The following is a 19707-nucleotide window of genomic DNA, read 5'->3' as shown; positions in this document are numbered from 1 at the left end:
TTCGGATATTTTAGCACAGCCCAATATGTACTTTTTTTCACAACATTGGGCGACTCTCCTCGATTTTACTTTGTCAACAAAACAAAAACCATAACAAAGTCCGTGGGTCGGACCGTGGCACTGTTGCCCCTACAGGGGATTCTATCTTTTGGGGGGTGGGGTGGTGTTTTCACCAAATGTACCCTACTGTCTATTGAATTGGCTGGTTTTGATGGCAAAGGACGATGGCAACATTTGCAATGCAAATATGTCTATAAATTAAGATTCAAACCAATATAACGCGAGCAGCATGACACTTGAGTATCACCATAGTTGGCAAGTTGGTGTGAAATGTGACGTGATTATTCGATGTATGTAAATTATGTACTACTAGCCAAATTCACCACAACTCCCAAAATCCATTGCATCATTCAATCCCTGATCCGAGGATCTGATTAGTCTGTCTGTTCTGTCAATCAAACATCAGAGCACTCGATTCGACAGAAATGCGGTAGCTTTTTGAAGTGGGCGGGATGTACATTTCCTTACATAGCTTGTTGTCCGTTGCTATCAACCTGCCGCAACTTCATGTGTGTTTAGTCACTCATGCATTTGTCATTTTTAGATAAATTATACGTTAGCAGTCTGCGACAATTAAGTAATCAAAGCGTTAAAATTAAGCTGCATTTTTTAAATTTCGTGTTAACTGCATGCGGGTTGGTCTCTAGTCGACACAGTCATTGCCCGTTTTTTTTACCCCTGTGTTTGCGGTCTGGCCTTAGCCGCGGCTGCGAATCAGCTTAATCTTTTCTCAGTATCGTCCTGCATTGAAACATGTTTATTTTATAAATATGACGGTGAGAGGGACCCTGTAAACTAAATGACTGTCAGAAATATCGCCTCCATTTGTAATATGGTAAGTAGCCATAGCGCCTTCGAGTGTCTGCTGCAGTCACCGTTGGCCACCTTGTCTGTGTAATGATGATGAGAGGTTCATGGTTGAATTGCTCCTGGGAGCTCGAGCTGATCGGCTGTAGTATCAAGCCACCAGACCTTGTTTGACAGGGATGCATGGGGGGTCCATCATTTCGGAAGGGTAGCTTGATCTTGAATGATGAGTATGAGCCCTACATGTTTAGCTACTCTAGCCAAATAAACACATGCAATGTCATTTGGCGACGTCAGGAAAATTGGTATCAGACAGCAACGTTGTCACACAAAGCTTGCTGTGCACACTTTACAAACACCTCTTAGTACGGTGAGTGACGTGGTTTGACACCTTTTGACAGGTTGATTTCTAGTGTCAGGCTCGTGTGAATTTAAAGATCCCTAAACTTAACTTGGAAGTGAAGAAAGGGAATATGACAGGTCCTCTCGTATGGCCAGGAAACTATGCTAATCTATATTTAAAGGACCCATGTGCTGTGTGAAAGTGGTTTTCAGGTCAGCTTCCTCAATTACATTATCAGTGACAGTCAGAGAGTATCCTGTCTCATGACATGGTTCCATCCCCACTGCTGCACCTGCACACCTGTGTGCACACACTGCTGCACCTACACACCTGTGTGCATCTGCTGCAGAGCCACGGCAGTGATTGGTGAAGGCAGTGCAATAAGCTGTTAGTGGTGGGAGACTTAATGACATTTTAATTATTCTATGATTGCAATGCTATGTCTTAATATAAATGTTTTGGGTTCATTGTCTCACATGGAGGTGATGACTTGCCAAGGGCATTACTGATGGGCATGATGAGCATCTGACTAACTCAACGTATAGAGGAGGTCCTTCGGTGTAACATTTTACATTGCAGTGTCCTTATGACTCTGTAATTACTCCAAACAGGAATAAGTACACTAGGCTAATGTAGTGTTACCTTTCTTTACCAGAACAGTGTTTAGGCTACTGAATCCTGCTGTTGATAAGGATTCAAAAGTCAAGAAGATGTCAAGTTTGGAAGTACAAAAATGTTATGTGACGCAGAGCATTTGATTGGTGTTGAATGGAACTGTTATCATCATCTGGTCTTTGTTTACTTTCCTTTGTGCCGTTGTTTGTGTAAGCTTTTATGGGACATTATTATTTAGATGAGACAAGAAAGTGTATGTTGTCTAGTTTGATTAAACACTTTGTGTGTCTTTGGCACACGAGCGCAGGCTCAGCGGTGTGTACATGCGTCTGTATGAGAAATTCAACATCGAGAACTCTGTCAAAATGGAAATCAGAGACAACAAAGCAATGTGTTCTGCTTTGACTGAGAGAAAATGACAGCAATTTTAAGACTAAAACAACGCTAGCAGAAGTCTCTATGTTCTCTCAACAAAGACATGGCTTCATCTGGAAGCTCTCTGAGCTCTGGTTAGTCAATGGGCTCTGTCAGGAGATAAGTACCCTGTCACTACATTACAGAATGTTAAATGCTCTTGAATATTTGCATTGTGATACTTATCCCCCTGAGTGAAGAGGTTGGTAGTGAGTTTGTCAGATGATGAAACCAAAGGATTCCTGATTTCCAGTATTATGAATAAGCAGGGTTTGGGATGGGAAACGGCAAGCTACATGAAAGCTATAATAGGCTGGAGGGGACTGCCAGTCATTGTCAGAAATAATCCAGGCATTCACATATCTGAAGCAAAGGTTAGACTTATGTGAGACAGAGACATGTGCAGCATGTGACCTCTCTATAAAGAGGCTTTGGTCCGTCAGTTCCTTGCGATATACTGTACTTACCTAGATGACTATTAGACCAGAGAGTTCTTGACCAGATTCTCTAGCTGCAGTAGTTTTGTGCCTATGAACCAGAGGGATACCTTTAGCACTGAGGCAGTGTGCCCTAGTAGGAAGTCCAATGTGTGCAGCTCACCCAGCACTAACATAAATAACATGAGCATGTCTACCTCAAATCAAATCAAAATCAAATGTTATTTGTCACATACACATGGTTAGCAGATGTTAATGCGAGAGTAGCGAAATGCTTGTGCTTCTAGTTCCGACAATGCAGTAATAACCAACGAGTAATCTAACCTAACAACTACCTTATACACACAAGTGTAAAGGGATGAAGAATATGTACATAAAGATATATGAATGAGTGATGGTTCAGAACGGCATAGGCATGATGCAGTAGATGGTATCGAGTACAGTATATACATATGAGATGAGTAATGTAGGGAATGTAAACATATAAAAGTGGCATTGTTTTAAAGTGGCTAGTGATACATGTATTACATAAAGATGGCAAGATGCAGTAGATGGTATAGAGTACAGTATATACATATGAGATGAGTAATGTAGGGAATGTAAACTTTATATTAAGTGGCATTGTTTAGTGGCTAGTGATACATTTTTTACATACATTTTTCCAATATTAAAGTGGCTGGAGTTGAGTCAGTATGTTTGCAGCAGCCACTCAATGTTAGTGGTGGCTGTTTAACAGTCTGATGGCCTTGAGATAGAAGCTGTTTTTCAGTCTCTCGGTCCCTGCTTTGATGCACCTGTACTGACCTCGCCTTCTGGATGATAGCGGGGTGAACAGGCAGTGGCTCGGGTGGTTGTTGTCCTTGATGATCTTTATGGCCTTCCTGTGACATCGGGTGGTGTAGGTGTCCTGGAGGGCAGGTAGTTTGCCCCCAGTGATACGTTGTGCAGACCTCACTACCCTCTGGAGAGCCTTACGGTTGTGGTCGGAGCAGTTGCCGTACCAGGCCGTGATACAGCCCGACAGGATGCTCTCGATTGTGCTCTCGATTTGGCGACAAGCTGCATTTCTTCAGCCTCCTGAGGTTGAAGAGGCGCTACTGCGCCTCTTCAACCGCTGTCTGTGTGGGTGGACCAAGTCAGTTTGTCCTTGATGTGTACGCAGAGGAACTTAACTTACTACCCTCTCCACTACTGTCCTGTCGATGTGGATAGGGGTTGCTCCCTCTGCTGTTTCCTGAAGTCCACGGTCATCTCCTTTGTTTTGTTGACATTGAGTGTGAGGTTATTTTCCTGACACCACGCTTCGAGGGCCCTCACCTCCTCCCTGTAGGCCGTCTCGTCGTTGTTGGTATCAAGCCTACCACTGTAGTGTCGTCTGCAAACTTGATGATTGAGTTGGAGGCGTACATGGCCTCTGCTAAGCTTCCCAGTAAAGCAATAAAAACAATGGCCTCTGCTAACCTTCCCGGTAAAGCAATAAAAACAATCAAGTGTCCCAGAAAAGTTAGAAAAAATAGCCCACATTAACAAATGCAGCTTAAGAAACAAGGTTCATGAAATTAATAATTTGCTAGTAACAGATGACATTCATATTCTGACAATCTCTGAAACTCACTTAGATAATACATTTGTTGATACAGTATTGTTGTTGTTGATACATGGTTATAAGATCTACAGAAAAGACAGAAATAACAAAGGTGGAGGTGTGGCCGTTTAAATTCAGAAACACATTCCTGTAAAGCTTAGAGAGGATCTCATGTTAAATACGGTTGAAGTAATTTGACTACAGGATCATCTGCCTCACCTAAAGCCCGTTCTGGTGGGGAGCTGCTATAGACCACCAAGTTCTAACAATCAGTATCAGGATAACGTGTGAAATGCTTGATAATGTTTGTGATATCGACAGAGGGGTATATTTTTTGGGGTGATTGAAATATTGACTGGCTTTCATCAGGCTGCCCACTCAAGAGAAAGCTTCAAACTGTAACTAGTGCCTGCAACCTGGTTCAGGTTATCAGTCAATCTACCAGGGTAGTTACAAACAGCACAGGAATGAAATCATCAAGTATTGATCACATCTTTACTAATGCTGCAGAATTTTGCTTTAAAGCAGTATCTAAATTCATCAGATGTAGTGATCACAATATAGTAGTCATAGCTATGAAAACCAACATTCCAAAGGCTGGGCCTAATATAGTTTATAAGAGGTCATACAATAAGGTTTGTAGTGATTCCTATGTTGTTGATGTAAAGAATATGTGTTGGTCCGTGGTGTGAAATGACAAGCAATCAGACGCTGCACTTGACACATTTATGAAATTGCTTATCCCAGTTACTAATAAGAATGCACCCATTTAGAAAATGACTGTAAAAGGGTTAAATTCCGGTGACTTGATGAGGAAAAGAACATGTGTATGGTTGAGAGGGATGAGGCAAAAGGAATGCAAATAAGTCTGGTTGCGCAAACGTACTGCAAATTGAGAAATCGTGACTAAACTGAATGAAAAGAAGAAGCTACACTATGAAACAAAGATAAATGACATAAAGAATGATTGTAAAAAGCTTTGGAGCACCTTTAAATGAAATTTTGGGCAAAATGGTAACCTCAACACCATCATTCATTGAATCAGATGGCTCATTCATCACAAAACTCACTGATATTGCCAACTACTTTAATTACTTTTTTCATTGGCAAGATGAGCAAACTTAAGCATTACAGCAACAAACGCTGACACTACATATCCAAGTATATCTGACCAAATTATGGAAGACAAGTCTTTTAATTTTGTGAGTGTGGAAGAGGTGAAATAATTATTGTTGTCTTTCAACAATGATAAATCACTGGGGTCTGACAACTTGGATGGAAAATTACTGAGGATAATAGTGGACGATATTGCCACTCCTATTTGCTATATCTTCAATTTAAGCCTATTAGAAATTGTGTTTGACCAGATACAATGCTATTTTACAGTAAACAAATTGAGAACAGACTTTCAGCATGCTTATAGGGAAGGACATTCAACAAGCACAGCACTTACACAAATGACTGATTGGCTGAGAGAAATTGATGATAAAAAAGATTGAGGGGGCTGTTTTGATAGACTTCAGTTCGGCTTTTGACATTATCGATCATACTGCTGCTGGGAAAACATATAGGTGTTATGGCTTTACTATATTGCAATATTGTGGATAAAAAGTTACCTGTCTAACAGAAAATACTGTTATTTAATGGAAGCCTCTGCAACATAATCCAGGTAGAATCAATAATTCCCCAGGGCAGCTGTCTAGGCCCCTTACTTTAAAAAATCTTTACTAACGACATGCCACCGACTTTGAGTAAAGCCAGTGTGTCTATGTATACGGATGACTCAACACTATACATCATACTATACATCAGCTACTACAGCGACTGAAATGACTGCAAATTTTTTTTTTAAGCACTGCAGTTAGTTTCAGATTATATATATATATATTTCTAAAAGTTAAAGCATTTTATTTGGGACAAATCATTCACTAACCCTAAACCTCAACTAAATATTGTAATAAATAATGTGGAAATTGAGCAAGATGAGGTGACTAAACTGCTTGGAGTAACCCTGGATTGTAAACTGTCATGGTCAAAACATATTTATACAACAGTAGTTAAGATGGGGAGAAGTCTGTCCATAATAAAGAGCTGCTCTACCTTTTTAACAGCACTATCAACAAGGTAGGTGCTACAGGCCCTAGTTTTGTCTTACCTGGACTACTGTTCAGTTGTGTGGTTAGGTGCCACAAAGAGGGGCTTAGGAAAGTTGCAATTGGCTCAGAACAGGGCAACAAGTCTGGCCCTTGGATGTACACGGAGAGCTAACATTAATAATATGCATGTCAATCTCTCCTGGCAGAAAGTGGAGGAGAGATTGACTTCATAACTGCGTGTATTTGTGAGTGGTGGTAACATGTTGAGTGCACCGAGCTGTCTGTTTGAACAGCTCGGACCCATGCATACCCCACAAGAAATGCCACCAGAGGTCTCTTCACAGACCCCAAGTTCAGAACAGACTATTGGAGGCGCACAGTACTACATAGAGCCTTGACTACATGGAACTCTATTCCACATCAAGTAACTCATGCAAGCAGTACAATTAGATTTAAAAAACATTGATAAAAATACACCATATGGTACAGCAGGGACTGTGAAGCAACAATCATAAGCACAGACACATCCATACATACACTACAACATACGCACTATACACACAACCTCAAACAGTCACACTCCAAACTCCACTATGGCCAAGACCAAAGAGCTGTCAAAGGACACCAGAAACAAAATTGTAGACCTGCACCAGGCTGGGAAGACTGAATCTGCAATAGGTAAGCAGCTTGGTTTGAAGAAATCAACTGTGGGAGCAATTATTAGGAAATGGAAGACATACAAGACCACTGATAATCTCCCTCGATCTGGGGCTCCACGCAAGATCTCACCCTGTGGGGTCAAAATGATCACAAGAACGGGAGCAAAAGTCCCAGAACCACACGGGGGGACCTAGTGAATGACCTGCAGAGAGCTGGGACCAAAGTAACAAAGCCTACCATCAGTAACACACTACGCCGCCAGGGACTCAAATCCTGCAGTGCCAGACGTGTCCCCCTGCTTAAGCCAGTACATGTCCTGGCCCGTCTGAAGTTTGCTAGAGAGCATTTGGATGATCCAGAAGAAGATTGGGAGAATGTCATATGGTCAGATGAAACCAAAATAGAACTTTTTGGTAAAAACTCAACTCGTCGTGTTTGGAGGACAAAGAATGCTGAGTTGCATCCAAAGAACACCATACCTACTGTGAAGCGTGGGGGTGGAAACATCATTCTTTGGGGCTGTTTTTCTGCAAAGGGACCAGGACGACTGATCTGTGTAAAGGAAAGAATGAATGGGGCCATGTATCGTGAGATTTTGAGTGAAAACCTCCTTCCATCAGCAAGGGCATTGAAGTGGCTTCATAAGAAGCATTTCAAGGTCCTGGAGTGGCCTAGCCAGTCTCCAGATCTCAACCCCATAGAAAATCTTTGGAGGGAGTTGAAAGTCCGTGTTGCCCAGCAACAGCCCCAAAACATCACTGCTCTAGAGGAGATCTGCATGGAGGAATGGGCCAAAATACCAGCAACAGTGTGTGAAAACCTTGTGAAGACTTACAGAAAACGTTTGACCTCTGTCATTGCCAACAAAGGGTATATAACAAAGTATTGAGAAACTTTTGTTATTGACCAAATAACTTATTTTTGCCATAATTTGCAAATCAATTTATTAAAAATCCTAAAATGTGATTTTCTGGATTTTTTTCTCATTTTGTCTGTCATAGTTGAAGTGTACCTATGATGAAAATTACAGGCCTCTCTCATCTTTTTAAGTGGGAGAACTTGCTTAATTGGTGGCTGACTAAATACTTTTTTGTCCCACTGTATGTGGTAGGGGCCTGAGAGCACACTTAATGTATTGTGAAATCTGTTGTGAAAGTATTGTAATGTTTTTAAAATTGTATAACTACCTTAATTTTGCTGGACCCCAGGAATAGTAGCTGCTGCATTGGCAGCAGCTAATGGGGATCCATAATAAGTAACACAGCCCTGAAGAAGATAGAACAGACATGTGTGAGTATGGCACTCCAGATGATGTGGAGCCTATTTCATGCTTAATAAGGATGTTTAAACAGTGCACATTTGAGCTCATGTTCTCTCTCTCTGGTCTCCCTCAGGGCACCAATGCCTCTGCTCTGGAGAAAGACATTGGTCCGGAGCAGTTCCCAATCAACGAACACTACTTTGGATTGGTCAACGTAAGTGTCATTCACTCTGTCCACTAGTCATGTTTTCCATTGGACAGGTGCTTGGTGTTGACACTTCATGAGAAACAGGTTGTTTTGTTTGTTGGCTTGTCAGTAATGCTACCATTGTTTGAATGATGTCTTTACACAGTTTTGATGTCTCTGGCTGTCTCAGTTTCCTTGCTATTCTATTTCTAGTAGCTTAACAAAACAAATCTTTGAGGGCCTGATGTTACCCAACTACTCTGTTAGCCAACCCTTCAGATGGCTTCTGTTTAATGACTGGAATGTAAATGAAATGTTGAGCGGTTCACCGTTGGATTGTATGTATAAAAAACATTTAATTAAATAAAACTTCAGATGGAGATTGATGATACTCAAGCGGAGTTTGGCTAGCCTGGTTTCCGTCTCCGTTCAGCCATTACATTCCACTCCTTTCCACTCCTGTCATTTGCAAAAGCGACTGGCCTTTCTGCAATCTTCAAATATTAACATTCTGTCATTAATGCGCTCGAGAAGATTAGAGGATTTGATCCTGATTTGATAAAACCCTCACATCTTTCATCCAATCACAATGTTTATGCAAATTAGACTGATAGGAACATGTTCTAATTCATTCATACATTTGATTGGTAGCATTCTAACAATGGGCATTCTGACGTAATACATTCAATTGTAAACAAAAACATTGCACGTGGGGAGAACAGGAAGATTCCTGTTTATTGCATTTTTACCAGAAGCCAATGTGATCACAATACACCAGAGAAGCTCTTGCCATTCAAAGTTCCCCAGCAGTTCATTGTGAACCCTGGAGCCTATTTTATATCCAGCAAGCAAGAGCAAGGTGCTTCTTTCCTCAAATATATATATTTTTTTATTTGCTCAAAATAAGTGACCAAACTACACTGAACAAAAATATAAAAGGAACATGTAAATGTTTCGTGAACTGAAATAAAAGATCGATGTTCCATACGCACAAAAAGTTTATTTGGCTCAAATTTTGTGCACAAATTTGGATACATCCCTGTTTGTGAGCATTTCTCGTTTGCCAAGATAATCTATCTTCCTGGCAGGTGTGGCATATCAAGAAACTGATTAAACAGCATTACTACACAGGTTCACCTTGTGCTGGGGACAATAAAAGGCCACTCTAAAATGTGCAGTTTTGTCACACATCACAATGCCACAGATGTCTCAAGTTTTGAGGGAGTATGCAATAGGCATGCCGATTGCAGGAATGTCCACCACAGCTGTTGCCAGAGAAGTAAATGTTAATTTGTCTACCATGAGCCACCTCCAACGTCGTTTCAGAGAATTTGGCAGTATGTCCAACCGGCCTCACAACCGCAGACCACGTGTATGGGTTCGTGTGGGCGAGCGGTTTGCTGATGTCAACGTTGTGAGCAGAGTGCCCCATGTTGTCGGTGCGTTTATGGTATGGGAAGGCATACGCTACGGACAACGAAAACTATTTTCATCGATGGCAATTTGAATACACAAAAGTACCGTGACGAGATCATGAGGTCCATTTTTTTTTAAGGTATATGTGAGCAACAGATGCATATCTGTATTCCCAGTCATGTGAAATCCATAGGGCCTAATCAATTTATGGAAATTGACTGATTTCCTCATTAACTGTAAAATCAATGACATTTTTGCATATTGCTTTTATATTTTTGTTCAGTTTATATATTGCTACTTCTCGGTATCACATTGGGCAAGGCTACTGGTTCAAGAGCTATAAGAAGCACACAGAGAGGATGGAAGAGAGAGATGCCAGTGGAGATGCATGAATTTTGCAAGAAGGGAACAATGAGTGGCAGAGATGTGTAAGTTAGTTCATTCATAGGCTGGGCTATTAATCCACCACTTGTATGCTAGCCTATATATTAGGCCTAGCTTACTAGAATGAATTTAGGCGACCACCACCTGTGCTATGCAAGCCAGAGATAAAGAACAATAAAAAAAAAGATGAAGAACATGCTATAAAGGGAAAATACTGGAGTTTTTATAATGTTGTGATATTGTCATAACGATGCCATATATCAACAAAAAAATATCCTGATATGTAACTGTATTGATCCCCCCGTCCCGTCTATGTCCGTTCAGAAAGTTTCCTAAAGTAGCCTGTCTGGAATCCATCTCTTAATAAGAGAGGAGGTACAAATAATGCAACTGAAATGAGCATAACATTTTTAAAATGTAAGCAAGTCATGATGATCAGCATATGTGCGAGGAATGACGACAGGTGCTAGTTTTGCGTTTATTTCCTCTCATTAATGAGAGGCAACTGAAGCAAACGTAGCTTGATTGAATCTTGTTGGCTAATATTTTTCGTATGATTATTTCTCTCATTACGGAGTCCTATATAGCCTCTTTGAACAACATAATCTTGCATTGACACTGTCTTCTCACAAGGGAATGACCGAAGCAGGTGATAATAGTATTGTTTGTTGTTCTTAAAATCCTCATTCTATATTGCACCAAATTTGCACGCACCCCATGTTCCATAATGTTGTCATGGAAAATATGAATGTTTCCAACTACCAATCAGCAGCTGTGCTGTAAATCTGGCTGCATATTGAACGCTAAGATTGCCCGAAAGACCAGTGACAGGAGTGGAATGTTAGCTAAAAAAGACTGCTACCAAGACTAGTTTGGCTACATTAAGTTAAAATTCATACAGGTATCTGATGGCAGCTGTGCAGTCTGGCTGTCACATCCCTTTTTAGATGTGAGAACACTCATCTCACCTCACTCACTCATGAATCTTCTCTCCATATTTTCAATGTTACGTTTTTCGGTCCTCAGAGTGATAAAAATCTCACCCTCTCTTTTTCTATTTGTCCCTACCGGGTTGGCCCCCTCAGTTCGGCAACACGTGTTACTGTAACTCGGTGCTTCAGGCCCTGTACTTCTGCCGGCCCTTCCGGGAGAACGTGCTGGCCTACAAGGCCCAGCAGAAGAAGAAGGAGAACCTGCTCACGTGTCTGGCAGACCTCTTCCACAGCATCGCCACCCAGAAGAAAAAGGTGGGAGTCATCCCGCCCAAGAAGTTCATCTCACGCCTGCGCAAGGAGAATGGTGAGCGAGACTACACCAAACCGAAATACAATCACTGTCTGCCAGGGACTGTCTGGGAGAGGGCTGAGGCTGGGGACAAATACACTACATAGTGTAATACCCTCATAGCTACCATTTTGTATAGGTTGTCATATGATTGTTGTTGGTTGACAAACCGACTGTGTGTTGATCGGTTTTAGACCAGCGTTTAGATGTTTCAGACTGCTGAGACTAGTTATCTTGAATCAACCGTATTCAGGAAAGATACAGTAGGCATGTTTTGAGCTGGGGATTGAGATTGGGCTAGAGGGGAAGTGGAAGTGTTTTTGACAGGTGATAATCACTGTGGGGTGAAGGGCAGGTGCATGTTGTGGTGGCGGGGCGGACATTCAGAGCGTGGGCCTGGAATAGAAGCAGGTTGTTGTCTGACTCCAGGCAGCTCTCTCTCTGAATGAACAATGGACATCTATGTGTGGACTAGGACCTGTTCAGCTGCTTACTGTCACACTCTCCAATTTCACATTTCACACATATCAGATTTGTGTGTGCATGCATGTGCGTTGACCTGCCTTGATTCACCTTGATCAGGCCTGTTGACTGACTGATCACCTTTCTACACAGTTTCCCTGAAAGCCCCTGTCCTCTGTGTCTCCCCCTACAGACCTGTTTGACAACTACATGCAGCAGGACGCCCATGAGTTCCTCAACTACCTGCTGAACACGGTGGCAGACATCCTGCAGGAGGAGAAGAAGCAGGAGAAGCAGAACGGCCGCCTCAAGAACAACGGCACGGCGGTCACCACGGAGACGGAGCCCGAGAACAAGCCCACGGAGCCCACCTGGGTGCATGACATCTTCCAGGGAACTTTGACCAATGAGACGCGCTGCCTCAACTGTGAGACGGTGAGTCAGCGCTGGTAGACCCTATAGAGTGATTTCTGGGGTAGTGGGTTTTGTGGAGCCTCGCAAGCCGCCTGATCTCATGTAATCTCGCGAGATCAGGCAGCTTGCGAGGCAAGGTTTTATGTTCTCTGGCAGGGATTGAAATGGGTGGTCCTAATTCAACCAAGTTATGTAGGACATAAACGCTTATGTAAGAATACTTTATTGATTGGAAATGTGTCTTGTTTTATTTTTAACTCAACCCCTTCCTCAGCAGTGTTGGTAATGCTTTGCCAATCGACTACCAGGGCATAGCTAAGTGACTGTCTCCCACAGAGGGATTAGCTCTGTCTGTAATAGTAAGCTCTCAGCTCTGACGGATATCCTCCAGCCCCCACAGGCTGTGGCATCGGCCTACCACTCTGCCACTCTCTCCTTCTGTATCTGCGACGCAGGAGGCATTGATGCTCAGAGAGGAAGAGAAGTGTGAGGGAGGGAGGTAGAGAATGGCCTTGAACAACCCTCTTCACCACGCTACAGGCACTGTGCTTCTCAATGACATATACTATCAATACATTAAACAGACCCGCTCTCATCTTGTGTGCCAGTGTGTGGTCAGGTCACAGAGCACGTGAAGAGGCAAGTACACTGACTCACCTCATCTGTGTGTTTCTCCTTCCTTCCCTCTCTCGGACAGGTGAGCAGCAAAGATGAGGACTTCCTGGATCTGTCTGTGGACGTAGAGCAGAATACATCAATAACACACTGTCTTAGGTAATATTGACCTGTTACCTGGTATCTTTCTGTACCATAACTACTCCCTGTATCAAGCTTACTGACACAGTCCCCTCTGTGTGTGTTGTGTTCCCCAGGGACTTCAGTAACACAGAGACCTTGTGCAGTGAATACAAATACTACTGTGAGGCATGCTGCAGCAAGCAGGAGGCCCAGAAACGGTCAGTACACAACACTGTTCCCGCTCAGATTGGGTGTGTATGACTGCGGTATCTGTCTCTTCATGTACAGTACCAGTCAAAAGTTTGGGCACACCTACTCATTCAAGGGTTTTTACATTGTAGAATAATAGTGAAGATGTCAAAACTATGAAATAACATATATGGAATCATGTAGTAACCAAAAAAGTGTTTAATAAAATCTAAATATTGTTCAAAGTAGCCATCCTTTGGCTTGATGACAACTTTGCACACTTGTCATTCTCTCAACTAGCATCACCTGGTATGCTTTTCCAACAGTCTTGAAGGAATTCCCACATATGCTGAGCACTTGCTTTTTCTTCACTTTGCAGTCCAACTCATCCCAAACCACCTCAATTAGGTTGTCGGGTGATTGTGGAGTCCAGGTCATCTGAAGCAGCACTCCATCACTCTCCTTCTTGGTCAAATAGCCCTTACACAGCCTGGAGGTGTGTTGGGTCATTGTCCTGTTGAAGAAAAGATAATAGTCCCACTAAGCGCAAGCCAGATGTGATGGCATATCACTTCAGAATGCTGTGGTAGCCATCCTGTTTAAGTGTGCCTTGAATTCAAAATAAATAACCAACAGTGTCACCAGCAAAGCACCATCATACTTCCTCCTCCATGTTTCACAGTGGGACCCATACATGTGAAGATTATCTGTTCACCTACTCTGCGTCTCACAAAGACACTGCGGTTGGAACCAAAAATCTCACATTTGGACTCGTCAGACCAAAGGACAGATTTTCACCAGTCTAATGTCCATTGCTTGTGTTTCTTGGCCCAAGCAAGTCTCTTCTACTTATTGGTGTCCTTTAGTAGTGGTTTCTTTGCAGCAATTTGACCATGAAGGCCTGATTGACGCAGTCTCCTCTGAACAGTTGATGTTGAGATGTGTCTGTCATTTGAACTCTGTGAAGCATTTATTCGGGCTGCAATTTCTGAGGCTGGTAACTCTAATGAACTTATCCTCTGGAGCAGAGGTAACTCTGGGTCTTCCTTTCCTGTGGTGGTCCTCATGAGAGCCAGTTTCATCATAGCTCTTGATGGTTTTTGCAACTGCACTTGAAGAAACTTTAAAAGTTCTTGAACTTTTCCGGATTGACTGACCTTCATGTCTTAAAGTAATGATGGACTGTCGTTTCTCTTTGCTTATTTGAGCTGTTCTTTCCATAATATGGACTTGGTCTTTTACCAAATAGGGTTGTCTTCTGTATACCAACCCTACCTTGTCACAGCACAACTCGGGGCGGCAGGGTAGCCTAGTGGTTAGAGCGTTGGACTAGGTTGCAAGGTTGCAAGTTCAAATCCCCGAGCTGACAAGGTACAAATCTGTCGTTCTGCCCCCGAACAGGCAGTTAACCCACTGTTCCTAGGCCGTCATTGAAAATAAGAATTTGTTCTTAACTAGTTTAAATAAAGGTTAAAAAAACACACACAAAAAACAGCACCACTGATTGGCTCAAACGCATTAAGAAGGAAAGAAATTCCACAAATTAACTTTTAACAAGACAAAACTGTTAATTGAAATGCATTCCAGGTGACTACCTCATGAAGCTGGTTGAGAGAATGCCAAGAGTGTGCAAAGCTGTCATCAAGGTAAAAGGGTGGCTGCTTTGAGACTTAACACTTTTTTGGTTAATACAAGATTCCATATGTGTAATTTCGTAGTCTTGATGTCGTCACTATTTTTCTACAATGTAGAAAATAGTAAAAGTAAAGAAAAACCCTGGAATGAGTAGGTGTGTCCATACTTTTGACTGGTACTGTATTTCTGTGTGTTTTTACTCTTTGCTTGTCTATGTCTGTATATAACTCCTGTGTGTCCCTGTAGGATGCGGGTTAAGAAGTTGCCTATGATCCTGGCCCTGCACCTGAAGCGGTTTAAGTACATGGAGCAGCTGCACCGATACACCAAGCTGTCGTATCGCGTCGTCTTCCCTCTGGAGCTCCGCCTCTTCAACACCTCTGGAGACGCTACCAACCTCGACCGCATGTATGACCTGGTCGCTGTGGTCGTCCACTGTGGCAGGTAGGGTGCACAAACACATACACACACATGTCTATTCTATACTGAACAAGAATATAAACGCTACATGCAGCAATTTCAAGGATTTTACGGAGTTACAGTTCATAGAAGGAAATCGGTCAATTTAAATAAATAAATAAAGCCCTGATCTATGGATTTCACATGACTGGGCAGGGGCGCAGCCATGGCAGGGCATAGGCCCACCCACTTGGGAGCCAGGTCCACCCACTGGGGAGCCAGGCACAGCCAATCAGAATGAGTTTTTCCCCACAAAAGGGCATTATTACAGACAGACATACTCCTCAGCACCCCCACTTCCCGCAAGTGAAGAAGCCGGATGTGGAGGTCCTGGGCTGGCATGGTTACACGTGGTTTGCGGTTGTGAGGCTGGTTGAATGTACTGCCAAATTCTCTAAAACAACGTTGGAGGCGGCTTATGGTTGAGAAATGAAAATTTCTGGGATCTTTTATGTCAGCTTGTGAAAAATGGGACCAACACTTTACATTCATATTTGTGTTCAGTATACATTCAGCACCTTTGGACACACATTCTTATGCAAACACACTTACTCGTATCCAAACAAACTTGTACCTTGTACTTTGCAGAGACTTTGTCATATCACTGCTTTCCCCTTCTTTCTTCCTCAGTGGACCCAACAGAGGACACTACATCACCATAGTGAAGAGTCACGGCTTCTGGCTGCTGTTTGATGATGATATCGTGGAGGTGTGTGTCACAGTCATACTTTTCTGTAATACTGTTATTTTTACTTGGCCAGCACACCTGTTTTATATGTCTCATACAGCATGTTTCATCATTTTGTTGTGTCCCTCTCTGGTTTGTTCAGAAAATCGATGCCCAGGCCATCGAGGAGTTCTATGGGCTGACGTCAGACATCTCAAAGAACTCTGAGTCTGGATACATCCTCTTCTACCAGTCCAGGGAGTAAATTGATTAAACACCCAGCTAACCAGAGCCTCTTAGAGAGAACGATGGGAACTTTGACCCTTACCTGAATCCTGTCTGAGATGTGTGCCAACACCATTCCCTATCCCACGGCCTGCCCTGGGTCTGCCTGCACTTAATTTCCCATAACCCCCTTCCCTCCCTGCACTCAGCATACTGGGAGGACTCTGCCAACTGCGTTTTGCCCTTCAGCCACATGCAACAAAAAAACAAACAGTCACAACAACAAGAACAAGGGGGAAAAGGAAGATCCAACAGGCTGGTGTGTGATGCCTGTTTGTCCCAGCATGGGTCACTCTCCTGGGGTCTGCCTGGCATACAGAGCTGGCTGGACTGGTACAGATACAATCTTCTTTCCAACAGCAGTCTGTATCCTTTATATATCTGTATAGTATGTCTATTTTCACGTAATGTCACACGCTCATAAATCATTTTAGTAGGGTTATCCTGTGACCTTATATTTGTCCTGCCCATAGAAGTCTTCTACCTGGGGTATAGCTAGAGCTGGGATGGAAGTTCAAGTGAAAGATAAACTAGGTGAGAGAGGGTATATGCATATGGTGTAGCTGAAATGCATATTTCAGTGTTAACAGTTTAAGCTGGTGTGGATTCGAGTTGACTTGAGTTGTAACCAAGCCAAACCTTTTCATTGCGGTGCTGAGAAATTGTAGTCCCACAGAAGACCAGGCTTGCATGTACAAACTACAGCTCTACTAGTCTCTAGAATAATCTGGTTTAGTTCATGCCCAGTTCATTATCTGTCTAGTCCTTGTTGTGCAAAACACTATTTATTGCTCTTATTTTATTCATGTTGGGGAGTTGTAATGTTGAGTGTGCTGGTAGGCGGAGGATATTGTGTGTCAGACTCCATCTTGTCTTGTGTATGTGACATCTCCCCCTTACAGAGTCATGTAGGTAATTCACATACAGAGCTCTCTGGGGTTGAATTGAACTTTGACAACGTCTTTTTTTATTTATTTTTGCTCTAGTTTGAAGTATGTGGATAGCTGAGCTCTGTCAAAAGAACCACATGAGGTAAGACGGAGGGGTCAAGGCATCCTTGAACTGTACTGTTTTTCACAGTGAGATCGGTGCAATAGGAGGAGGTGAAATGAGCTGATAAGATGTTGACTTCCCTGTTGAAGCGAATATAGATATTAAATGCTGGTGTGTTTTGTTACCAGCTGGTCTCCTCCCAGTCGTGTGTATCTGTGTGTGAGATGGATCAACAGAGGTGGAACTCCTTTGCTAGGTGCGATATGGGGCTGCAGTTCACACACTGCAAACGTTGGTTTGATGTTACTTAGAACCTTTTAGTTCTTCTGCAGTGACGCCATAGTCTGAATATTGATATGGGTCAGTCCATTGTTGAAGTCATTACATGTGTTCTATCACCATTTTATTTTGCCTCGTCCCTTCCATTGTTAGGCACTTGACTTGGAACCAATGGTCTTTACTCAGAAGCTGTGCCTGGCAGATACTTATATTAAGTTGTGTTTAGTGTAAAGGTGACCAGTGGTCTATATAGACTGTTGATTTACCATCCCATAAGGTTAGGGCCACGTACTGTAGAGTAGAACTATATCAAAGGCCATATAGAGATATTTGAAGACTATTTGAAGAGTGCTGCTCAGACTGTCCTATGGCACTCTAATTCACTGTAATACTGAAAGAATATTGACCCAAATGCATCTCGCTTTAAAGAGATGCTCTGGAACTTTGGCGACTACTAAGTATTCTTTAAACCTCCTGCTTTGGGCTGGATGTGTCAGTGTAGTTTATACATGCAGAATGACTACTTTACCTAAATTAGCCACAAAATCCCTAGTTTGAAAGCGATTATTTCTGGAATTTGTGCTGTGCCATTTTCCTACAGCCCCCTAGCAATTCGAGTTCTAGCCAATGAGCTTCAGACCTTCGCCATTTGAGTAAAATCTGCACATATGTGATGTAGTACACCATTTTCAGGGAACACATTTGTCTCGTGAGAGCTACTTTCAGAACTACTGGATAAAAAGTATACAAATGTACTGGAGAATCTCTTTAAATTAGAAGTAGAGATGATTTGGGTTGTGTGTGAGGTTGAGTGTGCCTCCTCCTTTTTATATGTGAGTTAGCATGTGATGTGTGAGAGTGTGCTGAAGCATCTAGATGGTTAACTGACTATTTCCTTCTGTTTAGTATAACTGGGTAAAGTCAATGATGAATATGTGCCAATCTGGAGTCACTAATGACCTTGCAAAACTGGACAGGAACTCTTACAGAACACTATTTTCTCTGCTAAGATACAAGTGTACATACATTATGTAGGAAATATATTTTTAAAAACCTAGAAGCTAAAACACTAAGAGAAAGAGGAGTTAACTAGAAAATAAAAACAAACCCTGTAAAGAAATATGGAGCTGCTTTACAATCAGTCAAACACATAATCAATTCATCACACAATAGTTACACAATCAAGGAATGTCACAACCAGTCACATTGGGGTTCAAGAGAATTAGCCAGAGCTGTTTCAGGCATTTTAAACGTTATGATGGGAAGAGATACTGTGTGTGCTAATCTTCCAATTACTGTTCTGCACACACCCTCGCTCAGATGCTGTCTTATTGTACTCCTAACGTGGTCTCAACAGTCTAGAAATGTGAAGTGTTCTACCTATGGGACTCTGGTGCAGTGCCTAGAGATGAATACGTACTGTACTAGCATGTCTATGTTGGTAAGAGGAGAAGTTGAAGGGAGATCCAATTAGCTACTCTCAATTCCAATTAGTTGTTTGTAAACTGAAAGTGCACTTTACTAGTGATGAGCTTAAATGCTTTAATGAGAGCCACAGTCTGAGTACTTTTTGGAGTTCCTTGCCCTCTGTTCAATAAAAGGACTATCTACTAAGGCACTGGGATTTGTGAAGAATTAGTGTGTCATGTTCTTTGGATTTTTAAAGTTTTCTTAACCCCCTCACCTTCAACTCGTTCTTCTCTTATCCTCTTCACCCCCAGGCCAGTCCTTCACATCCCCACAGTCGTGTCAGTTGTTTTCCTTTACCCGTTAGTTACGCACACAGTTCATTCCTGTGTTGTCAACCTGGTCACTTCCTCTGTCACATAATGTTTACCAGGCAGTTGCTGTGGTGACAGCCAGCCACAGCATCACAGAACACAATGTACAACAGCCTGTGAGGGGAGACTCCAATAGAGAAAGAGAATGTTCCAGAACTATTAGACATCTTGCTTTCTCCTTCCTTCATCTACTCTATAGTACAGCCATCTGTGACGAAGGTGAGGAAATGAGGAAAGAATGCCTTGTTTTATTGGA

The 19707-nt window shown here is 42.4% G+C and overlaps 1 protein-coding gene across 1 annotated transcript; it reads left to right on the top strand.

Moving 5' to 3' along the window:
* Nucleotides 1-464: 464 nt before the first annotated feature.
* On the top strand, nucleotides 465-19288 carry LOC110521662 (ubiquitin carboxyl-terminal hydrolase 46). The gene is made up of 9 exons (XM_021599396.3): nucleotides 465-895; nucleotides 8412-8492; nucleotides 11351-11564; nucleotides 12205-12446; nucleotides 13123-13199; nucleotides 13298-13381; nucleotides 15234-15431; nucleotides 16077-16155; nucleotides 16277-19288. Exons 1-9 carry the CDS (start codon nucleotides 860-862, stop codon nucleotides 16376-16378), a joined length of 1113 nt encoding a protein of 370 aa, XP_021455071.1. The 5' UTR covers nucleotides 465-859; the 3' UTR covers nucleotides 16379-19288.
* The last annotated feature ends 419 nt before the right edge of the window (nucleotides 19289-19707 follow it).

The sequence above is a fragment of the Oncorhynchus mykiss genome, chromosome 4 (genome assembly GCF_057628025.1).
Source record: "Oncorhynchus mykiss isolate SJ-2025 chromosome 4, ASM5762802v1, whole genome shotgun sequence".
NCBI lineage: Eukaryota > Metazoa > Chordata > Actinopteri > Salmoniformes > Salmonidae > Oncorhynchus > Oncorhynchus mykiss.
Note: the sequence above shows the minus strand (reverse complement) of the source record. Positions and strands in the feature narration are given on the sequence as shown.